Source organism: Meriones unguiculatus, chromosome 7, assembly GCF_030254825.1.
Source record: "Meriones unguiculatus strain TT.TT164.6M chromosome 7, Bangor_MerUng_6.1, whole genome shotgun sequence".
NCBI classification, from domain to species: Eukaryota; Metazoa; Chordata; class Mammalia; order Rodentia; family Muridae; genus Meriones; species Meriones unguiculatus.
Genome location: NC_083355.1, coordinates 15,518,389 through 15,545,292, shown reverse-complemented (window position 1 = coordinate 15,545,292; position 26,904 = coordinate 15,518,389). Strand labels below are relative to the sequence as shown.

Here is a 26,904-nt window from a genome sequence, read left to right as displayed (position 1 = left end):
GATCTGCTGCCCACTTCTGGCCTCCAAAGGCACCTGGTTCCACGTGGCTTTCGCTCACACGTACACCTAAATAAAAATAAAATCTACTTCCGTCATTTTATTTGAAAATGATTAACTTCAAAACCAAATATAAACAAAGAAATCGGGAACTCATATAACACAGGAGGGCCTGGAACTCCCCCTGTAGCCGAGGGATGACCTTGCCGCCACCTCCCACAAGCAGGACCGTGGGTCTCCACCACCAATGAGTGCTGTCTAGTGTCAAATCTGCGCTTTCTTAGAAGGCGGGGACGGCCTCCTTACACTCCTTCAGGGCACCCACCCTGTCTTTTAAGCCACTCGTTCGCGCTTCTCCTCTCAACCAATCCGGTTGAGAGGCTGAGTGAGCGTCACGAGTTTCTGGGCAGATCCTGGAACTCCTCGGAGCGGCGGCGGCGGCACGGAGCTCCCCCAACGGTCGGAGCGCGCGGCCGTTCCGAGCGCGCTGGCGCCCCCGCTGTTCAGTCTGTGGTCCCCTGGCATCAAGGAGCGAGGAGCGCCGGTGGGGCCACAGGGACACGCGGGCGGCTCCGACTCCGTGAGGTTTTGATTCCTATTTGCTTTTTTTTTTTTTGGTCGGTTTCCACCTGTGAGATCCAGGAGAGGATCCGCTGGTGGGGGGAGCTCGCCAACACGCCTGGGAAGTTTTATTTCCCACATGCTGTTAAATGTTTTAAATAATGCCTGCCTTTTCATGCCTTCACGCCACTTTCCCAGCTAGAGGGAACCTCCTTACCAGCAAATGCTGGCCTTTTGTGCCCCGTCCAAGGGCTCGGTCCCACAAGTATTAGCTGTTTTCTTTGGGTCAGCCCCTGGTAATTGCTGACTGACTGTAACCATTCCAGTCTCTTGGAGAAAACAAAGGGCCATGCCTTCATGGTGCTTATAGTCCAGGGGAGAGAGACATAGCCTAGGAGTCGGGGGAAAATGTTTCTGGCATACAACCACCTCATCCCACCCCCCCAGTGTCAAGAGAGATATTTATCCAGTGGCCAAAGATGGGAGAACTCTAAACTTCGCTTGAAAACAACTTCTCAACGCTAGGGGGTGAGGGGTTAGAGATGACAAGTATACCATGACTATGAGGGAGGGAGAAAGGTTGGGGGTCTGGGCAGGGTGGGGTGGTGGTGCTTTCTGGGACTGAGTGAGGACCTTCCGGGACTCAGGGTTACTGTCATGTGGTCCCTTCTTGCTAATTTCATAGTCTGTTCTAGTCACCACTGCCGTGGTGACTTTAAAGGCTAGGTCATTTTTACCCTGTATTATAGTTTTGGACATTAGAAGCGAATTCTACTTCCAGTAGAATTTTGAATAATGGTATCATCTCTGGAATGAGCTCACAGCCTGGTTGGTTGGATGGTTGGTTTAGAAAGTTAGGTTCTCTGTAGGCTTGGCTGGCCTGAAACTCAGTATGTAGACCAGGCTTGCTGGCCTTGAATTCATAGAGCTATACCTGCCTCTCCCTCCCAAGTGCTGGCATTAAAGGAGTGTGCCACCATGCTCGGTTTAAAGTGGTTATTCTGGAAAAATAACATTCACTTGGAAGTATTGTTTTTTTGTTTTTTTGAGACAAGGTTTCTCTGTGTAGCCTTGGCTGTCCTGGACTCACTTTTTAGACCAAGCTAGCCTCAAATTCACAGAGATCCACTTGCCTCTGCCTCCCCGAGTGCTGGGATTACAGGTGTGCGCCACTGTGCCCAGCTTGGAAGTATTACTTTTGATATTCCTGTTACATATATACAAAAAAAAAAAAAAAAGACTAAAACAAAAGAAAACTGACCCCCAAGTCAAACCAAAGCAAACCCCCTTCCTTCAGGCCAGGTATGTCACTTAGTGTAAAACACTAGTCTAGCAGACTAGAGGCCTGGGTTGCATCCTCATGAGGGAAACAGACAGATAAAGAGAAGAGGAAAGGAAAGAATAGAAGAAGCTCTTAGAAGAAATTAGTTTAGATGGAGTTTTTGTTTTGTTTGAATTGGGGTTTGAAAGAAAACAAAACTGGGAACGGCGGCCCGAGCACAGACTCAGAAGGTGTGAGCTGGAGCCAGCTGAGGCGGGAGCCCGTTTGTTTGTTGGATGTGGCGGCAGATCAGGGAAAGACAGTGGTCTTGAGAGATGTCTCACAGAGGCGCTGAAGAGGCCGGCATGAAACATTTCTCCCTTAACCTCAGAAAGCAAGCTTCCAGAGACCTTGCTCTAGGCTCAGGGTCACTTCCCACTGAGCAGGGCCAGCTGAGTGCTGCCTGATTTCATCCCTCCAAACACCGTTTTCCACGTTTCCCCACTGACTTCCTTCTTTGGACTCAGCCAAATAGACAAGACAAACTAGTAAAAGGATATGCACAATGAATCCACACAGGAAACCGTAATCAAACATTCCCCTCCTGACGTTTTCCCTGTCCTTGGGCACAGACCAAACTTAAATTAGCCAAAGGAAGTTCTTTCAAGGCATCACACTGAGTCTTGCCGCAGTGAGGTTTCAGGCCCCTTTCTCTTTTGACATGAAGTCTCGGTTAACCCAGGCTGACCTCCAGCTCTCCAAGGAGAGTGAAGCGTGATGACCTTGAACTCCTGACCCCCCCCCTGCTTCCACCTCAGGTGATGTACGAAGGCACTACAGCATATGGCTTCCTTTCACACATTTTCACTTCTGAAAATGTTCTCCCGGCTGCAGAGTTGGCTCACAGGTTAAGAGCACTGGCTGCTCTTGCAGAGAGGACTTGAGTTGGATTCCCAGAACCTTCATGCTGGCTCACAGCTGTGTGCCTCCAGTCTTGGGGGACCCGGTGCTGCACCTCCATCGGCACCGGGAACACACGTGTTACCCAGACATGTGAATTATGAAAATGTAGTGAAAAACTATCTCTTCAGCATGCCTTTCTTTCCTTTTTCCCCAGCCTTTGGTCATTCTCTCAAGAATGAAAATGCTTCTCTTTGGTGTCTGGACCCTGCTGACCTTGATCCCTTGTCCAGGTGAGGGCATCTAGAAAACTCCCTTTAGTCACCCTGTGCAATGGTGATCATGCAGAAGGGGATGGGGTGATGAGCAATCAATCATCATCCCATCAGACGTCAATTTGAGTTGACCTAGGATCACCTAAGAGATGGGCCTGGGAGCTTGCCTGTGGAGGATGATCTTGAGTCATTGTGTGGGAAGATCCACCTGCTGTGGGTAGCGCCATTCAGGTGGATAAAGTGAGGCTGTGGTTGCCCTATTTCAGCTCAGACAAAGCATGTGCTCTTGTGTGAATAGACGCAGGAGGCAGGTTCCAGGAAGGCGGTGCTCTGTGTGGATGATGGGAGTTTTCTGGTTTGGTGTGTTTTCTGTTTTGTGTTTATTCTTTATAGAATAAACGTGAATTGTATGGCAATACAAGATAAAAGGGGGGGGGGACAGTGACTGGGCGGTAGTGGTGAAGTCTTTTAAGCACCGGGGAGGCAGAGGCAGTTGGATGTCAGCCCGGGCTGCAGAGCGAGTCCCGGGACACCCAGGACTACAGGGAGAAAGTGAGCTGAGCACAGGCGTTCCTGCTCCTGATGGTGGATGCTTGTGACAGTTCCTCAAGCTCCTCCTGCCTTGACTTCCCTGCTGTGACGAGAAGAAATGTGCCCAGGAACCGTGAGCGGAAACGAACACCCTCCCCTTCAATTGCTTTTGTCAGGTTACTTCATCATGAGGACAGGGAAAAGAATCCAGACAGGTGGGACATCCAGAGCAGGGTGACAGCCGTTCACCTGGACCCTGGGAGGAGAGACTGCGATTTCTCGGGACACTAGGACACAGAATCCTTGTGTGTGGCACTTTAACAGTGTGTCAGAGCTTCAGGCCTCTCCAGAGGGACTGTGTGTCCTCTGCCTCTCCCCTGTTGTCCCACACTGCCCTGTTTCTGTCTCTCTCCCTCTCACACACACATAAGTGATATAAATATGTATGCGTGTGTGTATATATACACTAACAAAATTCGCAAAACATTTTTTTTTTTTTGAGACGGAGTTTCTCTGTGGAGCCCTGGCTGTTCTAGAACTCGCTCTGTAGACCAGGTTGGCCCAACCTCACAGAGAACTGCCTGCCTCTGCCTCCCGGGTGCTGGGATTAAAAGTCTGTGCCACCACTGCTCTGACAGTTTTATACAGTGCTGGGGTTTCACGATCATCCTGGACTCCTGTTCCAGGGGATCTCTGAGAAGAGGTAGAGAATTCTTTGGGATATAAGTGAGCACGGGAGCATCCGTGAGGTCTTTCATTCTCATGGTTTTGTATATAGAAGGGTTCCCATGAGCCTTGTTTGTTCTCAAGCATGTTTCCAGGTCCCACCTTCACTAGTGGGCAGTCACTCTGAGGTGGAGTCAGGGTCTGCAGTTTTTTAATCATTGCAGGCGATTCTGGAGAAGGTAGCCTGTAACTCTCATTTGAGAGAAATACTGACTTGCAGTTTAAGACTCCAGCAGAGTCTTTAGTGCCTGAGCCCAGAGAGCTGCTAATCTAAAAGCTAACAAAGAGGATGCTTTCTAGGGTGGGATTTCTCAAAACTCCTTAGATTCTGCGGTAAAACTTAGACCCCAGGACAGAGGGGTAGGGGAGAGGTTGGGATCAGGACTCTCGCTTGCAGATGCGAGGGTTCAGTCTCCAGGTCCCTGAGCTTTGTTCTTGGCAGCTTCCCTCTTCTGCAGCCTAGATCTGATGGGCAGAGTGGCCTCTCTCTTCATCTGGATCTCATGGTCCTCACCAGCATTTTTAGCTTGAGTGCTTCCTTTCAGGGACCACAGAAGAGCTGTTTCAAGTCTCTGTTTGGCCAAACCAGGCCCTGGTAGAGTTTGGACAATCCCTAACCATCAACTGCAGCACCACCTGCCCAGAGCCTGGGCCCAGTGGAGTCGAGACCTTCTTAAAGAAGACCCAGCTGAGCAAAGGGCCTCAGTGGAAGGAGTTTCTGCTGGAGGACGTCACGGAGAACTCCGTCCTGCAATGCTTCTTTTCTTGTTCGGGGGTCCAGAAGGAGACAACGCTTGACATCACCATGTACCGTGAGTACGGTGGAGAGCTCAGAAGGAGAGAGGAGTGAGGAGACAGGAATGCATCTTATTTAAGGAAGCGTTAGGCAAGGATTTTCCCTAGGGGCGAGAATGAGACGCGCACACGTGTGTGAAGCTTTAAGGGCAGCAGTCACCTTTCTGCAATGCCATTTCTTTCTGGAGGTAAGTGGCCTCTCACCAAGGCTTGCCCTTTTGTCTTAAAGAGCCACCAGAGCAGGTGATCCTGGACTTGCAGCCCGAGTGGGTAGCCATGGATGAAGCGTTCACGGTGAAGTGTCACGTGCCCAGGGTGGCACCTCTGCAGAACCTCACCCTCACCCTCCTCCAGGGTGACCAAGAACTGCACAGAAAGGCCTTCATGGGTTTCTCTGTGGCATCCCAAAGAGCTGAGGTCACCATCAGCGTCAGAGCCCAACGGGAGAACGATAGGTGCAATTTCTCCTGCCGCGCAGAACTCGATCTGAGCCCACGAGGCGGGGGGCTGTTGCACGGCAGCTCAGCCACCAAGGAGCTCCGGATCTTTGGTGAGTCAGAGTGTAGGCATGGAGGGGGCCCAGGGACTGTTTTGGCCTTTGGGACCCTGTTCCCACAGGGTTTAGGGGTGAGGGTGACTGAGCCCCACCTCCGATTCACCATCAGCCCTGTTCCCTTCCATGGCATCCCATGTGACACATGACCTATGGCTTTCATTCTTTTTCTTTTCCTATTTCCACCAATTACCTGGCAGAATTCTCTCAGAGTCCCCAGATCGGGGTGCCATCACTGCTGGAAGTTGGGATGGCGGAGACTGTGAGCTGTGAGGTGGCTAGGGTGTTTCCTGCCCGAGAAGCTGTCTTCCACATATTCCTGGAAGACCAGGAGCTGAGCCCTTTCTCCTCCTGGAAGGGAGATGCCGCATGGGCCAGTGCCACCATTCGGGCTATGGAGACCGGCGACCAGGAGCTGACCTGCCTTGTGTCTCTGGGTCCCATGGAGCAGAAAGTGAAGAAAGCAGTGCGTGTGTACAGTGAGTGACCGCCTCTCTCCTCTCAGGGCCTCTGCTAGGGGGGAGCTTGCTGCAGATTTGGCTGAAGATATTTATCCTTGCTAACCTTTGCTGGGTGTCTCAAGTGAACACTGGCTTTCATCTTTCTCTGATAGAGGTGGGTTGGGGACTTGCATTGTGATAGTGGCTCTGTGTGGCCTCCGCCCTTGGTTTCCTAACCCCCGCTGCTTATTGGGCAGCTGCAGCTTGAACTTCATTCTAGGCTAAGCATTTGGGATGAGTATGGTGAGACCACTTGCTGTCCTCGCAGGAGAGACGGTCTAATGTTGGTGTGCTGGACTGTTGAAGGGAAGCTCTCAATCTTCAAACCTCATCATTGTGTTCTCTCCTCGGTCTTTACAGAAGCGTTAATACCACCCAAAGTCTCTCCTGTCATCTCTACCTGAGGGAGACCAGCGACAAGAGGACAGAAGCGTGCACCGGCTTTGAAAATGTGGCTGCTATTCTTTTTCCTTTCTTCGCAGGTTTCCCTCCACCGATTCTGGAGATAGAAGACACTTACCCTATGGCCGGGACAGATGTTAATGTCACCTGCTCAGGTCATGTGTTAACATCACCTAGCCCTACTCTTCAGCTCCATGGATTCCCAAACCTCTCCGCTCCTGGGGAGGCTGCGTGGCTTCTGTTCACTGCCAAGGAGGAAGATGATGGCCGGAATATCTCCTGTGAGGCCTCTGTGGAGGTTCAGGGCCAGCGATTGGTCAAAACCACTGAGGTCCAGCTTCATGTCTTATGTAAGTAGAGGCCTGATCCTCCTGGACAAAGTGAAGATACTTAGTGTCCCTTTTAGAGATCTTGGCCCGAAGCTTCATTAAGAGAGGGGCCACACCTTTCTAATTCAAAAAATCCGGGCGGGGGGGGCGGAATAGAACACACACCAAGCTTGTCTTGCTTTCAGGAAAGTGAGCAGTAGCAAGACATGGAATGCAGCCCAGAAAGGAAAGTAGTTCTGGGGATCGAGCCCAATTAGTTGAGAGTCAGCGGCTGGGAGACATAAGAGGGGATAACTGAGGCTGATGCTAAGAGATAGCCAAGGCTGATGCTCCAAAATTCCATATCACGATTGCGTTCTGGAAATGAAGAAATCCTTATTTCTGAGTTCACCCCTTGCCCATCAAGAAGCTAAGATGGGAAAGGTCCCTGTTCCCCACTGGCATAGCTGTGTTGTTACTTAGCTTGAATCCATAAAAATGCCCTAGGCTGCATCTCATGAGCCTTGCTGTAGAGAAGGGAGGAGAGTGGGTTTGGTTTAAGCAGGGAGCTGACGGTGTTTTCTTTGAGAAAGAAGGTGTTGGGTGAGAGAGCAGCATCTAAACTGAAGGGGAGAAATGGGGCTGTGAATGGAAGTTAGAAGGGAACAGGACATAGAACCGGGCTCCTTTTGGGCCTCTTTTCCAGACAAGCCGAGGTTTGAGGAATCTGGCTGCCCTGGCAACCAGATCTGGGTAGAAGGGATGGATCAGATGCTTGCCTGCATCCCAGAGGGAAACCCTGCCCCGGCTTTGGTCTGTGTCTGGAATGGGATGATCATTGACCTTGATGTACCTCAGAAGGCCACCCAGAACCTCACAGGAACCTACTGCTGCACAGCCACGAACCAGCTAGGCTCTGTGAGCAAAGACATTGCTGTTGTCGTCCAAGGTACTGCCGCACCAGACGCCAGGCCTGGGGTAGGAAGGCACCTCAGGGATTTGCTTCTTACACAAGCATGGAGGGAAGAGAGAGGTTCCCGAGAGAAAGCGAGACTGAGAAGTAGGCTGGGTGGGCTTGGGGTGGAGTTACTTTCTCGTCCTCAGCCTTCCTTCCCAGTTCTGTCTTCTGTGCCTACATAGGACTTCGTGAAGGGATCAGCTCCTCCACCATCTTTATCATCATCATCTTCACCCTCGGCTTGGCTGTGATCACCATAGCACTTTATCTGAACTACCAGCCCTGCAAAAGAAGCCAGAGGAAACGGGCGCATAGGCAGAAGGGGCAGAACAAAGACGAGGAAAGCCAGTTTGCAGACATACAGGCAGAAGACTGCAACTCACATCACTGTTGACCGAAAGCAGCTCTTCGCTCGAGTGTGCCTTCAGCTACCAGCATTTTAGGAGAGGAAAAGGTGTGCCAAGGGGGATGGAAGAGACAGAATGTGACATTGAGTTCCCCTGTGTTCTGCTGTCCCCCAAACAGGCTTTCGGGGCTCCCTGTGGCTTGCATCTAGTCTTTCTGGAGCTTGCCCCTCTCCTTTGAGTTTATTCCAGTTCGTTCCAATCTTAGGCACACAGAAGAAGGCCCTGCCCTTGCCCCTCATTCTTACTGCCCACCTTTCAAGCAGCAAACGGGAAGGATCATGGGAAATATCCTGGAGTAGATTACATTGCTCAGGGATTTCCAGTGACTAACTAGGAGCTTATTTCGTAGTTCAGGGACAAGACTTTACAGGGTAGGCAACAAGAAGATGGGCCGGAATTAGAATTCTGTTCCCCTGTCCATAGTCCCCTGCTCCCCAAACAGTGCCCAATGACACCGTGAAGGGTGTCACTGGGTTAATAAGCTTCACCACAGAAACCCTCTGCAATTTCAGAGGGTCAGAGTAGTGGCCTACCTAGTATTATAACAAAACAGAAAACCTAGGACTTAGAGTGCTGCACAAGATGGCCTCAAACTTGTGATCCTCCAGCCTCAGCCTGTGACTACAGGTATATGCCATCACACCCTAATTATTTTGGGCAGCAGCTTTAAAGTAGAAGATAGAATACTTCCATGACATTGATCTAATAGGGTGCCACACTCCGAATTAGAAGGCTGAGTCCCACATTTACTCTCCCTCTCCACAAAGAATTACTTGTTTTTGTCTTCTTCCTGCCAAGTTCCCAGGATGGAAGTGCATGAGCCCACAGCAGAGTGCGTAGCTGGGTCTTAATTCTGTCAGAATGCTCACATTATGTGCTCTCGATATTCGCCTTTGGAAGGTGTGTGTCCACCTTGGTGAAGGCTTGAGGGAGGTGAAGCCAGGTCTTTTTGCTGTCATGAAATGTTTACTGAGATGTTATCTTTGGTAGAAATAAAATGGGTTTTGTGATATATGAGTTTATTCTCCCTCTGTGTCATAACTGAGAGATTTTGTTAAGCCAAATGGTTGCGTTTGGGAACTTTGAGGATAGCTTCCCATTGAGCCATTAGCTCACGGCAAGTGATGTCAGCTCTTCAGCAGCCTGTTTTTCCTGCCCTCAAAACTGAAGCAAACCTGGCAGATGCTAGCTAGAAACAATGCAGCATTGACAGCAAAGTGTGTCTCCTCTTCTTCATGGACCATCCTGAATCTGAGGTTAGAGATTTGTATAAAAATAACCCTTTGGTTTCACCATACAAGGCAACAGAGGCATAGTGGTAAACAAATTGTTGTCTCTGCCTTTTACAGATGTAGACTCTGTGAGGAATGCGCTCCCTTTCCATCACTGTGACAAGTATCAGGAAGGTCAACTTACAAGAACAATTTCCACTATAGTTTCCAAGTTTTCCACTTGTGGTCACATGACCCATGACCTTTAGGCTTGTGTAGAGGCAATCCATTATCGTAGGAGCACAGAGGGAGCCTTGCACACCATGGATGCAGGAAGCAAAAAGAGAAACATGAAAGGGCTAGGATTCCAGGATTCCCCTCAGGACATTTCACTAGGCACCATCTGGAGCCCTTAAGACATGGGCCTTTGGGGGACCCATATCCAAATGAAGGCACATTAATTTTCATGACCAGAAAAGCAGGGTTTGAGGAGAGAAAGTCTAAGTCAGGACCAAGGAAGTATTTCAAGTTTGTAAGTCAGTACCCCCCAAAGGCCTTCTCAATGTCAAATTCCACAGAGTTTGCTAGCCCCTACTCCCCATCTTGAGGCTCACACAAAATCACCTTCTCAAGGTGAGCACTTGGGAAAGTCCAGTAGGAAGCAGGTCTAAGAACATCTTCATCTAGGGACCACACCCATTTTAGCGTCTTGGATTAGCTGCAAGCCTGGTCAGCATCAGTCTTATCTGTAAATGCCACCTAGGAAGCCCTAAAACCCATGAACCCCAAAATTGATGATGCCACTCGCTTCCCGATTCCAGCAAGGGGAGCTGGTGGTTTAGACTGCTGTGGCATCTCACTGCCACCTGGTGCCACTGTTATCAGCTGGCCCTGCTGTGTCCCAGCTGGAGACCTCAGATGATCCTGCTGGCTCTGCCCGCCTTTTCACGGTTATGTTTCTCGTAGGTTAGAGTACTGGCTGGTTTTGAGAGTCATCCCAGAGGAGGGAGCCTCAGCTGAGGAAATGCCTCCACACATCCAGCTGTAAGGTGTCTTCTCAATTAGTAATCAAGGGAGCAGAGCCCAGCCTATTGTGGGAGGTGCCATCCGTGGTAGTCCCGGGTTCTATAGGAAAGCTGAGCAAGCCGGGGGGAGGCAGGCCAGTAAGCAGCACTCCTCCATGGCCTCTGCATCAGCTCCTGCCTCCAGGTACCAGACTGCTAGAGTTCTGGCCCTGACTTTCTCCAGTGACAGTCTATGATCTGGAAGTGTGAGCCAAATAAACCCTTTCCTCCCCGACTTGCTTTTTGGTCATGGTGTTTTGTTGTAGCAACAGAAACTCTAAAGACAGTACCTGTATCTCTCAGTGTCAAGCCTTTTGTTTTCGTTTCTGAGGGCCTCTCTTTGTAACCCTGGCTGACCTGGGACTTGCTATGTAGACTACACTGGCCCTGAATATACAAAGACCTAGTACCCTCTGCCTGCTCAGTACCGACATTTGTGTGCATAAGCCTACTTTCAAAATCCAAAAAGACCATTCTTAACAATATTGGCACTATTCCACCAAGACAAGGGACAGGAAAAAAATTCGGCTAGAACTCTGTTTCTTGGTTAAACTCTCAGGCTTGGAACCAGGGGATACCTGGAAAGTCTGTATGTGTCCAGTATCCCAGTTAATGTGACTATCAACTTGACACAGCTAATTAATGTCACCCGAGAAGAGAGTCGCAGTTGAGGGATTTTTTTTTTTTTTCTCAGATAGGCCTGTGGCATGTCTTGGGGGTGGGGGTTGTCTGATTATTGTTGTAGGAAGGCCCATCCCACAGTGGGTGGGACCATTCCCTGGGCAGGCGATCCTAGGCCACCTAAGAAAACTAGCTAAGCAGAGCACACCAGCCAGGAGCATTTCTCCACGGTTTCTTTGCCTGCGTTCCTGCCCTGACTTCCCTCAGTTATGGACTGAAACCATACAGCTGAAAGGATCCTTTTCCTCCCCTAAGTCGCTTATCAGCAGAGTTTCCTCACAGCAACTAAATGCAACTGGAACACCCAGCAACTAAAAACTGTGCCCCCTGACTCTTCTGACTTGTGCTGGGCTACCTCTTCAGCCAAATGGGGTGGGGTCAGGTGGGAAAGGGTACTTCTACATCGTCATCAATGAGATCTGTAGTACTTGTGTTAGCTCTACAGGACAAGCTAAAGAAGAGGAGGAAAGATTATGTCCGGGCTAGATGGCTTCATGCTTTAAAAAAGGAGAACTTATCTGCCAGTACACTTCAAAGCCTGTTATTTACTCTCTTTAACCTGGTACTTACCATGTTTTAAAAATATGTCTCTGTGTTTTGGAGAGAGAGAGAGTCTTCCTACGTAGCCTAGGTCAGCGTGAAACTCACTCTCCTACACTCTAGAATGATGGCTCAGCAGCAAGTTTTCCAGCCATTTCAACTTCAGAGTCATCTCTAGCATCTCTGGTCCTACTGGTCTGAAAGCCAGAGGTTTCTACTTCCGAGGCAGAGTTCTGACAACAGTTCTGACAACAGCTGTTCTGACATCCACAGCAGGAAGCTCTGGATGCTGGCCTCTGCCCTCATGGTTAAGGGATGTGCTATGCTTTGACTGTTGAGTTTCCCCTACAGGCCACACGTTTGCATGCTTGGTCCTCAGCTGGACACTGCTTTGGGGAGGCCATGAAATTTTGGGAATTAAGGATTTAGTTGGTCACCAGGGGCAGGCCTTGAAGATGTACCAGCCTGGGTCCAGTCTACCCTCTCCAAGCCTCCTGCTCCACCAAGATGTGAAAAACTGTCGCCTCACATTATTGACGTGTCAGCTGTCACCCCCTCCCACGTCATGATGGACCTTGGAACTGTGACCCAGATTAAACCTCCTTTTCCTTAAGTTTCTCCTGTTGGCTAGAACCAGAAAGGCACCTTATATAGGATGGAGATCCCTGACAGGGAAATGGGGTAGGTGCCAAACAACCCAGGGAAAGAGGCAGTTGCCTGGCAACAAAAGGCTGATGCAACAGCAGAGTTGCCCTAAGGCAGAACATCACGTGGCTGTGCCTGAGGAAAACAAGACCTCCCCCAAGCTGGCTGGGAACAACTTGGCTGACCAAAATGTCTGCAACAGCACCTCCAAGGGAGAAAACAATTCACAAATGTCCCAGGAATGGCGGTAGACACGCCTGTCCTACCCTTAGTGTGAGCCTTGTCTGTCTCACCCCTCAGGAAGACTTCTTACTAGAAAAATACGGCTTAGAATTCTTTGAACTGCCCTGTAGCCCTGGCTGTCCCGGAACTTGCTACATAGACCAGGCCGGCCTCGAGCTCAGAGATCCACTTACCTCTGCCTCCCAAGCGCTGGGATTAAAGGCATGGGCCATCGTGCCTGGCTGGTATGGCATGTGTTTAGTGCTTAAAAGGATGAGGCAAGAGGGTCACAAGTTCAAGGTCAGCCTGGGCTATCTACCATGACCTTATTTAGGAAATAAAGTTTGTTGTGTCAAGCATGGTAACATAACACAACTGACTTTTCCGCCTTCCAAGTTCTGGAATCACAGGCATATGTTACCGTGCTTGAGCTTGAGACCAGCCTGGGATGCTTAGCAAGACTGTCTCCCCCTGGGGGGAGAAACGTGACAAGAAATACTCAATATAAAACCTACATCTTCACTGATAGGAGTCTGTTGAGCATGTACAAATGAATGTGCCGAAGAGTGTGGGCATGCAGCAATAGAGGCCCTTACTCAAGGGGACAGGACCAGCGCTGCTCTGGCTACCTCCAAGCAAAGGGCCCAGCTTTTTGTCACGTTGCCCGTGTGGGCTGAGAACTGGTCATTTTCTACTGGCCATGAGCGCAGTATTTTTATTTCTTGTGTAAGGTATGGGCCAGTAGTCATCTGGCTTTTTGTACTATCCTGGTTGTTGTTACTTAAGATTTTGTTTTTGTTGTTGTGAGTTTTTTGTTTGTTCATTTTCCTGACACAGGTTTTCTCTATGTAACAGTCCTGGCTGCCCTAGAACGCACTCTGTAGACCAGGCTGGCCTTGAACTCACAGAGATCCACCTGCCTCTGTCTTCCTAGTGCTGGGATTAAAGGTGTGCTCCACCACACACAGTTAATTTTTTTTTATTTTTTTTTTAGTTTATGTGTATTTATATGTGTTTGTGTGAGTATGTGCCATATGTGTGCAGGTAAACATAGAAGCCAGAGGAGGGTATTGGATCCCCTGTAGCTGGAGTTACAGGTTGTTATGAGCTACCCAACATGGGTGTTGGGAGTGGATCTCGGGTCCCCTGGAAGAACAGCAAGTGTTCTTCTGAGCCATCTCTCTGGCCCCTCGTCCTGGTTTTTCTGGTACACCTGGCCAGGCTGTTTGCAGGGATCAGCATTGGGGGATTAGAGTAGACATATCCATCTGTTATTGAAAAATAGGAGAGTAGCGGAAAGACACATATGCTACACTTAGCGGGCAATAGGTCATGGATTAAAACCCTGGAGCTCATCTACCTCTGTCCCCACGTGGCCCTTGACCAACTCATCACCATCCATCTCCAAAACGCTTTGCACATTTCACACGGTTGTTCTCCACCTAGGCACTATTTCTTAACTCTATTTTAGTGGGGGTTTCCTTAATGCCTCTACCTCCCTTCCAACCCCCTAACCCTAGGTAGGAAAGCAGGTTAGAAGGGAAAGGGGGTATAGACCTCTTTAGACTTAGCTCTGGCTGGTTAGGGTCGTCAGGCTATCCCGCAAACGCAGCAGAGCCGCCTTCTTTCTCAGTCCATCTCCTTGAAGTCCCCTCGAAGCGCCTTCCTTTCTCTGGGCTCTGATATTTATACTCTCCCAGAGTCCTTGGAGTTCCACTAACTCCAGCTGGCAAGGACCACACCCCTCTCTGAGCCCAAGAGGCTGTTACCAGCTGGCATAGACCACGCCCCACACGAGGCAATTATCAGCTGTGGCCAAACTAAAGCAGCCCAATAGCCCACACTTGGGATTAAAACCAAAAACCATGTTGACATAACACAACTGAGTTTTCCAAGAAACTGAAACTTCCGCTACACCCCGGCTTCAATCAAAACAGTTTGTTTAGTGGAGTGGGTTGTCTCAGGTCTTTTAGCCTAGAGAAGGCTAAGGTACAGCATTCCCCCCCGAATCTGAATCCAGCTGCCACCCGCGTTTGACACCGAAAAGATCAAAGTCATCTACCTGAGGGGCGTTGTCGGTACAGACAAACAAACAAACAAACACCCCACAACTTGGCCATGACAGAACAACTGTGGTTGCAGGGTCTGAGGGTCACAGCGGAGTCACTTCTGCACAGAAAGGCCCTGGCTAGGTCATTTAAAATGTTTCCCGAATGTATTCGTGTCTAATGTTCGAAACTGAATGTCTTGTACATGTCTGGATGTCCCCACCTCAGACGCTTTTAGAGACTATTCCTCCGTGGGGATGGTGACAAGGTCAGAGCCCACTTTAGCTTGGCCCTCAGTTCTTTGGGTTACACGGGTCCCCACCATTCCACCGTTGTCCCTCTCCCTTACAGGGAAGCCTGGGGTCAGTTGTGTTTTATCCCCACCCAGCGAGAGCTTTCATCACTTCTGCGTTTATCCGATACCTATTTGGATACGTGTGTGCGCATGTTTGTATTTTCCTGTGTGTGCAGGACACAGGCGTGTTTGTGCTTGTTCGGGCAAGAGGACAACTGCAGATGTCATTCCTCAGGCACCTTACTTTTTGAGATTGAGTCTCTCCCTGGCCTGGAACTCACAGCGTGAGCAGGGGCTCTGGCTGTTCCTGCCTCCCAGAGCTGGAGTTCCAATCACATGCCTTCACACCCAGGTTTGTGTTGTTTCGTTTTTAATGTGGGTTCTGGACATTGAACCCAAGCCCTGATGCTCACGAGTGCGTATCTTACCAACCAAGCCATCCCTCAGCTTCTGCCTGGTACCCACTGGGATCACTGCTGCTATCTAGGCACCTCTCTTTGCTGCCCCTTACCCTAATTCAGAGCTTAGACCTGCTGCTTCCAGTTGGTTCAAAACATTTGCTTTGTTTTGTGTAAGACAAAGCCTTGCTATATAGACTAGGATATCCTATATCTCACTGTGTAGACTAGGCTGGCCTCACACTCTCAGCAATCCCCCTGCCTCAGCCTCTTAACCGCTGGGATTACAGGTGTGTGCTACCAGGCTTGGCTTCCAAACTCATTTTTGAACTGCCTCCATTTCCAAGGGATAGGTGATACAAATGAAAACCCATCTTAAAATTTAGATGCAACAGTAATTCTATAACTTTACTCATGATTTTTCTCATGAAGATGTTTTTCCTTCTGCATTTCCTAATCTTGGGGACAGAGGGCTGTTTGGTCTTCCTGATTCTGGTTAGAGAAGGGAGGAAAGGCCCCGAGTGCTTTACGGGCGTGCCCTAAGGCCTTGTTGGCTTTGGACTGCTCAGAGAGCTGGGATTTGGACCACTGTAATGGAGAAAGTGATGGGTTGGCTCTGGTCCAGGGAGAGTGAGGGCCGCTCTTGTAGCAGCCTGCGGGATTCTTGCAGGACTCCTGATGCATCCTGACAACCCCTCCCCCCCCCCCCCCCCCGTCCCATAACAGAAAGACATCTAGCCAAGCAATGCGATGCATCTTAATTTTATTAGGACCAAGCATAGGGGTGGCAGCTGCCAGGGTGTAGGGAGGCACTTCGGAAGCGCAGCAGACGCGCTGCAGCGTGGGGTGCGGCTAGAAGGCACAGCTGCTCTCCACGAAGCGGCGGCACTTCATGACCCGCAGGTAGGTCTCGGCCTTGTGCAGGTCCTTCTTGAAGCAGGAGAGCAGCCCGTAGTTTTTGAGCAGGGCATCATCGCTGCGCATGTTGGTGTCAAACTTGTCGTAGGTCTGCTTGAGGAGCTGCCCAACTCGGGGACTGCCCCCTTCCAGCTCCTGCGGTGGGGAGGAAGGGCAGGGGAGGCAGAGGAGTCTTGGGAGCTGTGCCCTCCCCGACTCCAGGAGCTGGGCTTTGTAAGGGGAAGTGAGTAAGAGGCCTTTTCAAGAGTCTAATAAACCGAGAATAGCAGTGAGCCCCCAGCTGGGCTCCAAGTGGAGGCAAAGGGCAGTGCCACGCCCCCCTCCCCGGGCTGAGGACCCCAGCGCCATCCTCACCTGCATCAGAGCCTGGATGCCCTCTTCCAGGTCCTTCAGTTTCTCATAGACACGGTCGGAGGTGCCGAACATCAGGCTGTTGGTGAAGATCCTGCTGAGGAGCTGCACGGGCCCCAGCCACGACTGGATGAGCAGCAGCGAGAAGCGAAGCAGTTCCATGTCCTGAGGGAAAGAGGCTGGGTGCAGGGTATAACCTAGGGCCTTGGGACTCCCAGGCGGCCCTAGCGTCAAGGAGAAGGTGGTCCCTGACCTGGGGCACAGATAGGGTTGCTTGGTGGGGGGAAGAGAGGATTTGTGCAGACAAAGCCCTGGTGGCCACTCACGGTTCTCTGTTGAGCCTCCTCCTTGCCTGTGGGGGCTGGGATGGTCTCCGAGAAGCAGAATGCAGCCTGGGCATTCTGGATGGAATAGCGCTGTCCCTCGGGGATGTAGGCACGCTCCTGGAGGAAGACCAGTCACTGAGGGACCAGCTCGTGGCTTGCCGTCACCACTACCTTACGGAGGGCCCAGCCAGTTTCTTCTCATCTCACACCGTTGGCTTAAGATCTCTGACCCCTCAGTTTCCTCCCATGACTTCCCAAGGGCAGGCAGGGGTGTTGGTGGGTGGGGGATCTGCCCCTTGCTGCTTCCACAGTCAGGCACTCACAAACTCTTTGTAGGTGTCAGCGGCCAGCTGGTGCAGGTGCTGGGCTCGGAGAACGGCATTGGCAAACAGACTGGACAGGGGCATGGTGGGGAAAGCCCCAGCCTCCTGAGGCCAGAGCAGGCAGAGCAGGGTGAAGGTGAGGAGCCAGGAGGTCCGAGCGTCTAGAGAGAGAGCCAGGAGAACAACAGCCAATCTCTTCCAGTCCCCAGGGGACCCAGAGTGTCCCCAGCATGGGCAGAAGTTGGGCTGCGCCCACCTTAGAAGCCTCAACTCCACCTTCAGGAGGGCCCTTCGGTCCCTAACACACCCATCGGGATTGGGGTATACTCACCTGCAGCCATTGCCATGCAGTGATCTGTCCGCAGGACCCTGAGCAGTTTGGGATCCGGGGTGTAGGATCCTGGACTTGCCCGCTCCTTTTATACCCTACCTGTTTTCTTCCACCCCAAGGCCCCTGCCCTTTCCCCTATCCATGTATTCATGGGGCTGGGGCCACCGACAGCTTGTGCTGATGGATAATTTAGGAGCTCCTCCCACTCACTGTGTTCCCACTCCTCTCCTGTGGTCATGTCCCTGAGCTTATCTTCCTATTGCCACCTTTGCCAGGCTTATGAGCATCGGTTATGCAACATCTCAGCCACAGAGACCACCCAGTACGTCCTTTTGAGAGTATCCTGAGTCCAGGGGCAGGGTGCTCCAGCAGGGTGCTATTTGTTCGCTGGGATCCGGGGCAACAGAGCCATTCCAAGGAGATGGTATCCCCATGGATGTTTCTTTTCAAATTGTGTGTGTGTGTGTGTGTGTGTGTGTGTGTGTGTGTGTGTGCATACAGGGATCAGAAGATAACTTTTGGGAATTGGTTTCGTCCTTCCATCACATGAATGCAAGGGATTGAACTCGGATATTTGGGCTTGGCTACAGGCGCCTCCTTAGTCATTTTGTTGGCCTTATTCTGTCCTTTTCTTCTTGAATGCATGGTTCTCTGAATCATCATCATCACCAACATCAAAACTACATGTACTGGATTATATGGAAGATGGATTATACGGTGCGAGAGCTTGCTGTTCTTCCAGAGGACCGGAGTTTGGTTCCCAGCACCACATCAAGTGGTGGCTTATAACCACTGAAACCCAGCTCTAGGGGATCTGATGCCCTCTTCTGGCCTCCATGAGCACTCAGACACATGGGGCATTGAGTGACGCACATCTACACCATAGAGAGAGAGAGAGACTGAGAGAGAGAAAGAGAAAGAATATCCTTATATGCATGTGTTGGGCAGAGGGCTGGTGGAGGGCATCTGGATGTAGTACCAACCCTGGCCACTAGAGGGCAGCGACCATTCACATTGCCCTCCCACAAGCTCTAAGGCGCCCCTTAGGTCTGTGGGGTGAAGGACCCAAAACCTCAAGATATTGCCTCTGCTCCTTGGACCTGCCATAGAGCTGTAAACCAAGAAGCAAAACTCTCGTAAACAGGCTTGGACCTCAGGTACTTCCCCCTACCGCCCCGCCCCAAAGCCTTGGGCACCTCAGAGTTCAGAAAACCTTTCAGGGTGTCTTTCTGGCTGCACTGGGAATCAGGGTGGGCACTAGGAAAGAATTCTTACTGAACTGTCCTGCTTCCCTAGCATCTGTCAAGACGTTATCAGGAGGCAAAGACACTCTCACATTTGGTCCCACGACCGTCTCGTGAATGTGGTGTAACCATCACGTCCATTGGTCAGAGGAAGCGATTGAGGTTCTGAAAGAACAAATTCAAGGGCCGGTTGCCCCCTCAGCCTTGCCGTTCTCATGTCCCATGCCCCAAGGCCCTTTATCCCTAGCAGCCTGGATCACCCAGTTTCTTCAGTTTCTGAATCCTTCTGAACGCTGAGACTAACCCCCAAATGCAAGCCTGCCTTTGCCTCGTTTTCTTTTCCCTGCCAGTTCCCGGGTGAAAATGGTTGCGTGTGGGAAAGGTGCACACCAGGACAGAGTCAGGGCCGAAGAAGGACGGACTGTGTCAGCATGTGAAGCTCACCAGCACCCGAATCCGCGGCCCTCCCTGCATCTAGATTTCTCACCTTTGGATCTCAGGATGTTTAATGCTTGATTCAGCATAAAAACACACAAGCAAGCCAATCTCTCCAGAAGTAGGTGGTTGTGACATCAGCAACCAAGATGGAGAAATCCCCCTGGGGCCTTCGAGGTGAGTGCTGGGCCTCTACACCTTTCCCCACGGAGGGTCAGAAGACATAACCGCTTAACATTCCCCAAGGATTTCCCAGCAGCTGCCCCTGATTCACCGTCATCCTGAGGAGGCTGCTAGGGCCTTCGGAGATGCTCTCTGGGCAGGTCTAGGGAAGGCTGCAGGCGGATATAGGCTCTGAGAAGGAAGGTACCACAGAGAAGGTACAGACGAGAAGGTCCACCCAACTGTCCCAAAAAGGAAGACTAGAAGGGTGGTCCTCAAGCACACGTGGCCTCTGCCTCCACTGCTGTCCTTTCCCTCTGCATCCTCAGAGAGGGAATGAATGACGCCTTCTCTTGCCACCTCAGAACTAAAGTGACCCAAGAATTGATTTTCCCAAGGGACCTTGGGGACTCCTGGGGATACATCTTTATAGCATGTTAGTATGACAACTTCTAGGCCCAGGAGGATGACCTGAAGACAGATGCGAGGTCACCAGGATTGGTGATCTTTTCTGTAGTCTGGACCACTTTACAACGTCGGGTGACAGAGACCAAGACCAGAATTCATTGCTGCCAGAAGCTAAGCTCTGACTTAACTTAGGGCCTGCCCCACACTTCTGAGAAGTTGCCCAGACTCGGTGAACCACTGAGACCTCAGCTACCCTCAGGTGTAGAGGCTGCCAGACAATGGCCTCTGCGTGGCCCATGGGGAAAGGCTGTGACCAGGGTTACTATAAAGAAAGAAAATCCCACATGTTCGATTTTACCAGTGAAGACTCAAGAGCCAGATGCTGGGGTAAAAGCCTGCCAGCTCAGAGAGGCAGAGAAAGCACCCAGCTGACCTTCCTCCTCAGCTGATGTCCCAGAAGGAAAACTCCTTCTTCTCCACACGGTCTTAAATACCTTCAGCTCAATGCCCCTCCTTTCTGTTTACTCCCTGTCAGCTGGTTGCTTGCTGTGTCTTTTGACCTACGGTTAACTTTATTTAGCTCTCGGATTAAAGGTGTGTGCCAGGGCTGAGCCACACCACAACCAGAAACAGGTTTTCCTAGTTCGTAATCTCTGGGTTCACAGTGGGATCAAATGCCCTGCAGCATCACTGATTCCAGCCTGCAAAAGTTCGGGGTGACATCTCCAGCCGTCTCGAAGAAACACCCACTTCGGAGCTAGAGCGATGGTTTGGTCAGTAAAGCGCTTGCGTCACAAGCATGAGGACCTGAGCCTGGATCCCACCATCCAGCCTTTCTAAGTCAGGACATGGCTGTGTGCACCCACGATCCCAGTGCTGGGAGGGGGAGAGCCAGCAGGAGAGCAGCTCCCAGCTGCTCCAGCTGGAGCTATGGGTTTCAGGGTCAGGAGAAGATCCTTCCACTGAAAACAAGGCGAGGGGGCCGGAGAGATGGCCCGGCAGTACAGAGCACCGACGGCTCGTGTGGAGACCCATGTTTGGGGCGGCTCGCAACTGCTTGTAACTATAGTTCCAGGGGCTCCAGGGCCCTCCTCTGGTCTCCATGCTGCCCTGAATTCATGTGTACATACCCTTCTCAAACACTCGCACGCGCAAGTCCACAATTTCAAAACGAAACACATGATTTCAAAACAAAACAGTGAAAGTACCACGGGGCGAACGGGGCCTGGGGAACCGTCTGCTGACGCCTGGCTCGCACACACTCATGCACGTACACAACCTGGCACACTCACACACAAAGAACAACCGTATCACCTGGGCTCCGTGGACGTCTACGTTTGGCCTGTTTCCAGACTTGGACCGCCTCTGGGCTTCTCTGGACCTGCCAGGCCAAGTCACAGGCCTCCTCTTGAGCCTACAGCGGCCTCTTCTACACTCCCAGGCTGGAATCTGTGGGTGGGAGCAGCCGCATCCTTCTCACCCTGGCTGCAGGGATGACGTCAGCAGGATTACGGGCAGCTCCGAACACTCCTCACTGCAATTTGAAGCCCACCCTTCCCGCTTCATGCTCTGCCCTCGTCTGGAGGTCACAGTCGGTTTTTGCATTCATACACATACATATATTACATTAAAAACACATATTTTTTCCTCAGGCTACCCTGAAACTCACTGTGTAGCCCAGGATGGCCTCAAATTCATGACCCTCCTGCCTCAGCCTCCTGAGGGCTTTGCAAGCTCCCCCTCTCCAGCTACTACAGGGGTGTTAGCACTATCGATGACTCTATTGAGTCACGGTCTTTAGACTCTAAAGTTTAGAGAGTATTAGCTGGGGATTCCCAAGGGCCTTTCTAGGGGGGAGGAGTTTCTGAAGACCCACCATGTACCAGGAACTGTATGGGACAACAGGGCATGTAAGTCTCATTCGAGGGCTGAGGAAACTGAGGCTCAGACATAGATTAGGTGGGTCTTGTTTCTAAGTGATGACTCTACGGCCACCCCGTCCCCCAAGCACAGCCCTTGAGAAGCCTGGTCTAGTAAAGACAGTGGCAGCGCCTGGCATGGACAGGACCTTCTTTGGCGCATAGCAAGCCCTCACACAGATGTTCAGTGAAGGCGGGGGGAATGAAATGCAAAGGAATTGAGCGATGGCATCCACAGAAGATGCTAAGAAAAGTCATAGAAGAAAAAAAAAAAAAAAAACAAAACAAAAAAACACAACCCGCTGTAGCCCGGGTTAGTGAACCGGGTCACACCGCCGTCCTTCATATTTGTATCGCACGTTTCAGCGTGCCTCGTGGTTTCACTTCCTGGATCTTCCTGGACCCCTGACTTCTCCCCACAATGCAGCAGAAGGCTCTAAGCAGAGGGAGGGTTGGGTGCATGGTTGGGCAGGCACGGCTGTGTATCGGTGGGGGTTGTTTATGCCGGTGGATGAGCTATGGACCATTGTAACGCCACAGGCTAAGTAATCTCCACCGGAGATTGTTCCCCAGGGTGAGAGACTTGAAGAAGTTCTGGGGTAGAGAGATGCCTCAGCCAGTAAAGCGCTGCAAGCAGGGAGACCTCAGATGCCCCAGAACCTTTTTTTTTTTTTTAAAGTTTGGTGAGTGGATTACCCCTTATAATCCTGATGCTGAAAAGACAGAGGCAGGAGGATCTCTAGGGATAGACAGACAGATGTCTTTGTGAACTCAGCCAGTTCCAGGTCAGAGAGAGACCCTGTTGGAAAAAAAAAAAAAAAAAAATCATCCAAAGTCATTCTCTGGCCTCCATATGCACACACACACAAACATACCCACAAAAATGTACAGAGGCCTAGGGTGATCTCCCTGATGGGTGCCCTCACTGACTGCTCCTCATCCTACAGCTACTTGTGGTTATCTTATTCCCGTGACCTCATTGTAGCTTTGAGGTAATGTCCCTGCCTTTCTTCCTTCATCCCCCACCCTACTTCTTTCACGGAGAGATCTCACTCACGCTTTGTCAGACCCAAACTCTCCACCGTCCTGCCTCAGGCGCTCAGGGCTGGGGTGCCGGTCACTGTCCTACTCAGGCGCTGAGTAAACATTGTACCGGGAAGGTGGGCATACTTTGGTGAACAAAAGACACCGTCCTTTCTTTTTACTGGGGCGAGAACAAGCTGTGCCATGGAGGGAGCAGGCAAACTGGGGTAGGATTGGCCAGGAGACCCGAAAGCACCTGTCCTCAGGAACAGTGCTCGGGAAAAGAGACCCAAGGGGGCACTCAGGGGGCCAACTGGCTACAAACTGCAGGTACATGTGCCATACCCCAAAGTCCCCTTGCTAAAACAATTCTTTCGGGTTTATTTTTTTTTCCCTGTTACTGGTTTTTATTTATTTATTTATTTATTTATTTTTTGAGACAGGGTCTCCCTACACAGTCCCAGCAGCCCTGAAGTGCCGCAATCCTCTCGCCTCCGCCTCCCAAGTACTGGGACTACGGCTGCCTGCGAGCCACCACCGTGCAGTTGTTTTTAAATTAAAGGGACAGGTACCTGAATGTACAGCAACATATACGCGAAAAAAGTTAACCTAAAAGGCAGGCAAGGCTGCACACACTCGCCGAGTCTACACCAACAGACCCGCCCTTGCCGACTCTGGATGTGGTGAGGCCTGGCTTCGCCCTCCTGCCAAGAGGACAGACCTGAGTTAGGTAAATGCAAGGAAAGATGGCTATTTTTTTTTAATTTTTTTTTTAATTTTTTTACTGTTTTGTTTGTTTGTTTTGACAGGGTTTCACTCTGTAAGCCAAGCTGGCTTCAGACGCACACACAGCCATCCTCCTGTCTCAGCGTCCCAAGTGCGGGGGAAGGAGGTTGCAGGTATCAGCTACCACACCAGGCTAAGACATTAAAAAAAAAAAAATCATACTAGGATCATCCAAAATGTTTTTTTAAACAAACTATTTTCTGATTTAAACAGACCGCTTTCAATTCAGTGCGTGTTAGTTTTTGTTCTTTTGTGTTTCAGCTGACTTCTGGGCTGACCAAGGCACCACCAGTTGAAGGCTGATGTTTTCATTACAAGGCAATAGTGGGGGCATGGGGGTGTCAGAGCGGGGGTGGGGGTCAGCTCCGTCGAGGCTCAGGAAACATCCAGAAATTCTCCAGTTCTGAGGGGGACTAAAGGGAGCAGACAGGATCTGAGAAGTCCAAACTATGTTCCCAGGTGTCTTTGAGGGCCCTAGCCTCACACAGGTGGCACAGCCAGCGAGCGAGATGGTAGCCAGCTATGAGAACTACCTGCCATCACCATCCAAACAGAGACAGCCTTTGCTACTTTGTTTTTCTCTCATCTCTGATTCTGCTGGAAAAACACGCACAGCCATGGGTCAGTTGGCCCCAGCCCAGCCAGCACCTGCATTGAGAAGGGCCGGAAGTCAAGCTAGAGCGGAGGAGGAACCATTCTGTGCTTAAACCAGGGCCCCGAGGGACCTGTCTGGATTCCCCCAGTGGGAAGTGGGGTATGTGCCCACCCAAGGGCCCTGAGCTGCATTCTGCTGAAAGCAGGCTGGTCCCAGCCCTGTCACCAAGCGAGCACTTCCAACCTTGTGATAAATGGGAAGCGCAGATCTTCTAATGGAGTCCAGTCTGGGGTTCTGTCCCCCAAGTCCCTTCGTTTAATTGCTGCCCAGCCCGATGAGGGAGGGAGGCAGCCTCTGAAGCAGATGGATCTTTGGATCTGGAGACCTGGGTTGTGACTCTTGGCCAGCTTTTCTGACTTTGCTGGCCTTTGCTCGGCTGAGACCACTCCTACATTTAAGCTGGGGCTAACTCGTATCGCCTAGATGAGGACTGGGCTCCACAAAAGTTTGGGAGCACTGGAGAGCTGTTCAGCCTTTGTTGTACTCAGCAGCAGCTTTTGGTTCATGCTCTGTTTCCTGCTCTATACAAACTTCACATGTTTTAGAATTCATAGAATGACAAATAGCAAAGTAACCAAATGCAATTGCTTTATGTGACATTAAAAAAGCAAAACCAGGGGCTGGAGAGATGGCTCGGTGGTTAAGAGCACTGTATCCGCTTCCTAAAGGACCCGGGTTCAATTCCCAGCACTCACATGGCAGCTCACAACTGTTTGTAATTCCAATTCTAAGGGACTTAAAACCCTCACACCAATGCACATAAAATAAATTATATATATATAAAAAAAAAAGCAAAACCAAAACTGGGTGGTGGTGATGGCTGCAGGCCTTTAGTCCCAGCACTCGGGAGGCAGAGGCAGGTGAGTTCGAGGCCAGCCTCATCTACAGAGTGAGTTCCAGGACAGCCAGGGCTACACAGAGACACAGTGTCTCAAAAAATCAAAACTAAAACAATCAAAACAGCTGTGGTGGCACCCACCTTTCATTCTAGCACTCAGGAATAAGAAGCAGCTGGATTTCTATGAGTTCAAGGCCAATCTGGTCTACAGATAGAATTCCAGGCCAGCCAGGGATATATAATGAGACCTCAAAAAAAAAAAAAAAATATATATATATATAGAAAGAGGCTGGGGAGATGCCTTAGTTAGTAAAATATTGGCCACATAAACACAAAGATTTTCATTCAGTTCCCAAAACACATGTGCAAAACCCTGGCATGGCAGCACACACTTACGACCCCATTGCTGGGGAGGCAGAGACAGCAGATGCTTGGGGCTGGGTGACCAGCTAGGCTACCCTAATCTAGGTCAGTCAGGGGCCTTGTCACACAAATTCATGAAGCATTCCATATTTTTCTGTGTGAGAAATAGCCAGTATCTGGCTCAGTCCCCTTCCTTCATTTTTTTTTTCTTCACATAGTTCTCAAAATATTGCCAAGGCTGCCCTTGAACTCAAGATTCTTCCTCAGCCTGGGTAACTGGGACCAACAGGCGTGTACCATCATGGCTTGTGCCAGCCTGATGGGATTTATGGTTCCCATGTTACAGACACAGCAACTGAAGTCTGAGATGGTCCTCACACTCACTATAATGGCCTAGCTAGGTTTCCACTGCCTTGTGCCAGTTCTGTGGGTCCAGGGACCCACAAGACAAACAGAGTGACACCCTGAAAGCTCCTAAACCAGAAAAAAAAAAAACACCCCAAGGAGGGCTCCTCTCTCAAAACCAAGTTACTGTGCTGTGAAGGTGTTCACCGAAGGGGGTGCCTTCTCCCAAATGATGTGTGGTCAACAAACATGTCAACAAACAGCAGGAAATCCCTGCTGCTGACATGTGATAGTCAAGGCCTCCCCTGAACCAGGGCAGCCCCGAACAGGGGAGATCCTGCTTAGAGGAGAAATTAAGGCTGGCTGCCTGGTCCCTGGTGGAGGCAGGGGACAGAATTAGCCCTGGTATGCAAAACAGCAGGAAAGCCAGGGCTCCAGCTCAGTGAAGGCAGATGGCAAAACAAGCTGGTTCCCTCTAGCAGCCCAGACCAGAGGGGATCAGCCCATCTCAACCATCCTGGCCCAGAGCTCAGATCCCCTTTGTGTCGGGAACTCTGTCTTGGAAACCCAGGCTGTGTGCCTTACCCACCTGTCCCGCCCAGAATTCCAGGCCTGTCTCAGTCTTTCCCACGCTCTGCAGCTGCCCAGGGTAGAGGTGCAAGGCAGCAATGGCAGAGGCGTGTTATGGGTCCCACCAAGGCCAGCAGGGATTAGAACACTGCAGCGGAGCTTGGGAGAAGGGCTTGGCTTATGCAGGCAACTGCCCCTGGCTTCCCAGAGGTCATGGGGGGGGGTGTTAGGGAGGCTTCCTGCTTTCTTTTCTTATGATATTGGGATCACCCTGACCCAAATCCCCCAACATTCACCATTCAAATACCCCTTAGGAATCTTAGAATCCTCTCTCTCTCTCTCTCTCTCTCCATAGCCCTGGTTGCGTGGTTGTCCTGAAACTCACTATATAGACCAGGCTGGCCTTGAACTCACAGAGATCTACCAGCCTCTGCCTCCCAAGTTACACTCAATGGGAATGTGTCTTCTCTCTCTCTCTGTCTCTGTCTCTCTCTCTCAGTGGTTCAGTGAGAAGCAGGTGAGTAACGCTGTTCAGAAGGACAGTTGGATGCTCTTTCTCCAGCAAGTGTTCTGGGGTAGAGGTGATGGGGATGTGACTGCAGACCCCACCTGGGCCTTCAGAGAGAAAG

The 26,904-nt window shown here is 50.8% G+C and overlaps 2 protein-coding genes across 2 annotated transcripts; one reads left to right on the top strand and one right to left on the bottom strand.

Annotated features, from left to right (window-relative positions):
• Positions 1-2,948: 2,948 nt before the first annotated feature.
• On the top strand, positions 2,949-9,112 carry LOC110547027 (intercellular adhesion molecule 5). The gene is made up of 7 exons (XM_021634272.2): positions 2,949-3,012; positions 4,797-5,063; positions 5,276-5,596; positions 5,800-6,078; positions 6,582-6,851; positions 7,516-7,758; positions 7,950-9,112. The coding sequence occupies exons 1-7, from the start codon at positions 2,958-2,960 to the stop codon at positions 8,159-8,161; spliced, it is 1,647 nt and encodes a 548-aa protein (XP_021489947.1). The 5' UTR covers positions 2,949-2,957; the 3' UTR covers positions 8,162-9,112.
• Positions 9,113-16,024: 6,912 nt separating this feature from the next.
• LOC110547057 (somatotropin) lies at positions 16,025-17,676 on the bottom strand. Its single transcript, XM_021634321.2, has 5 exons — positions 17,528-17,676; positions 17,197-17,357; positions 16,874-16,990; positions 16,551-16,712; positions 16,025-16,331 (listed from the first exon to the last, which is right to left on the bottom strand). Exons 1-5 carry the CDS (start codon positions 17,541-17,543, stop codon positions 16,131-16,133), a joined length of 657 nt encoding a protein of 218 aa, XP_021489996.1. The 5' UTR covers positions 17,544-17,676; the 3' UTR covers positions 16,025-16,130.
• Positions 17,677-26,904: the final 9,228 nt, after the last annotated feature.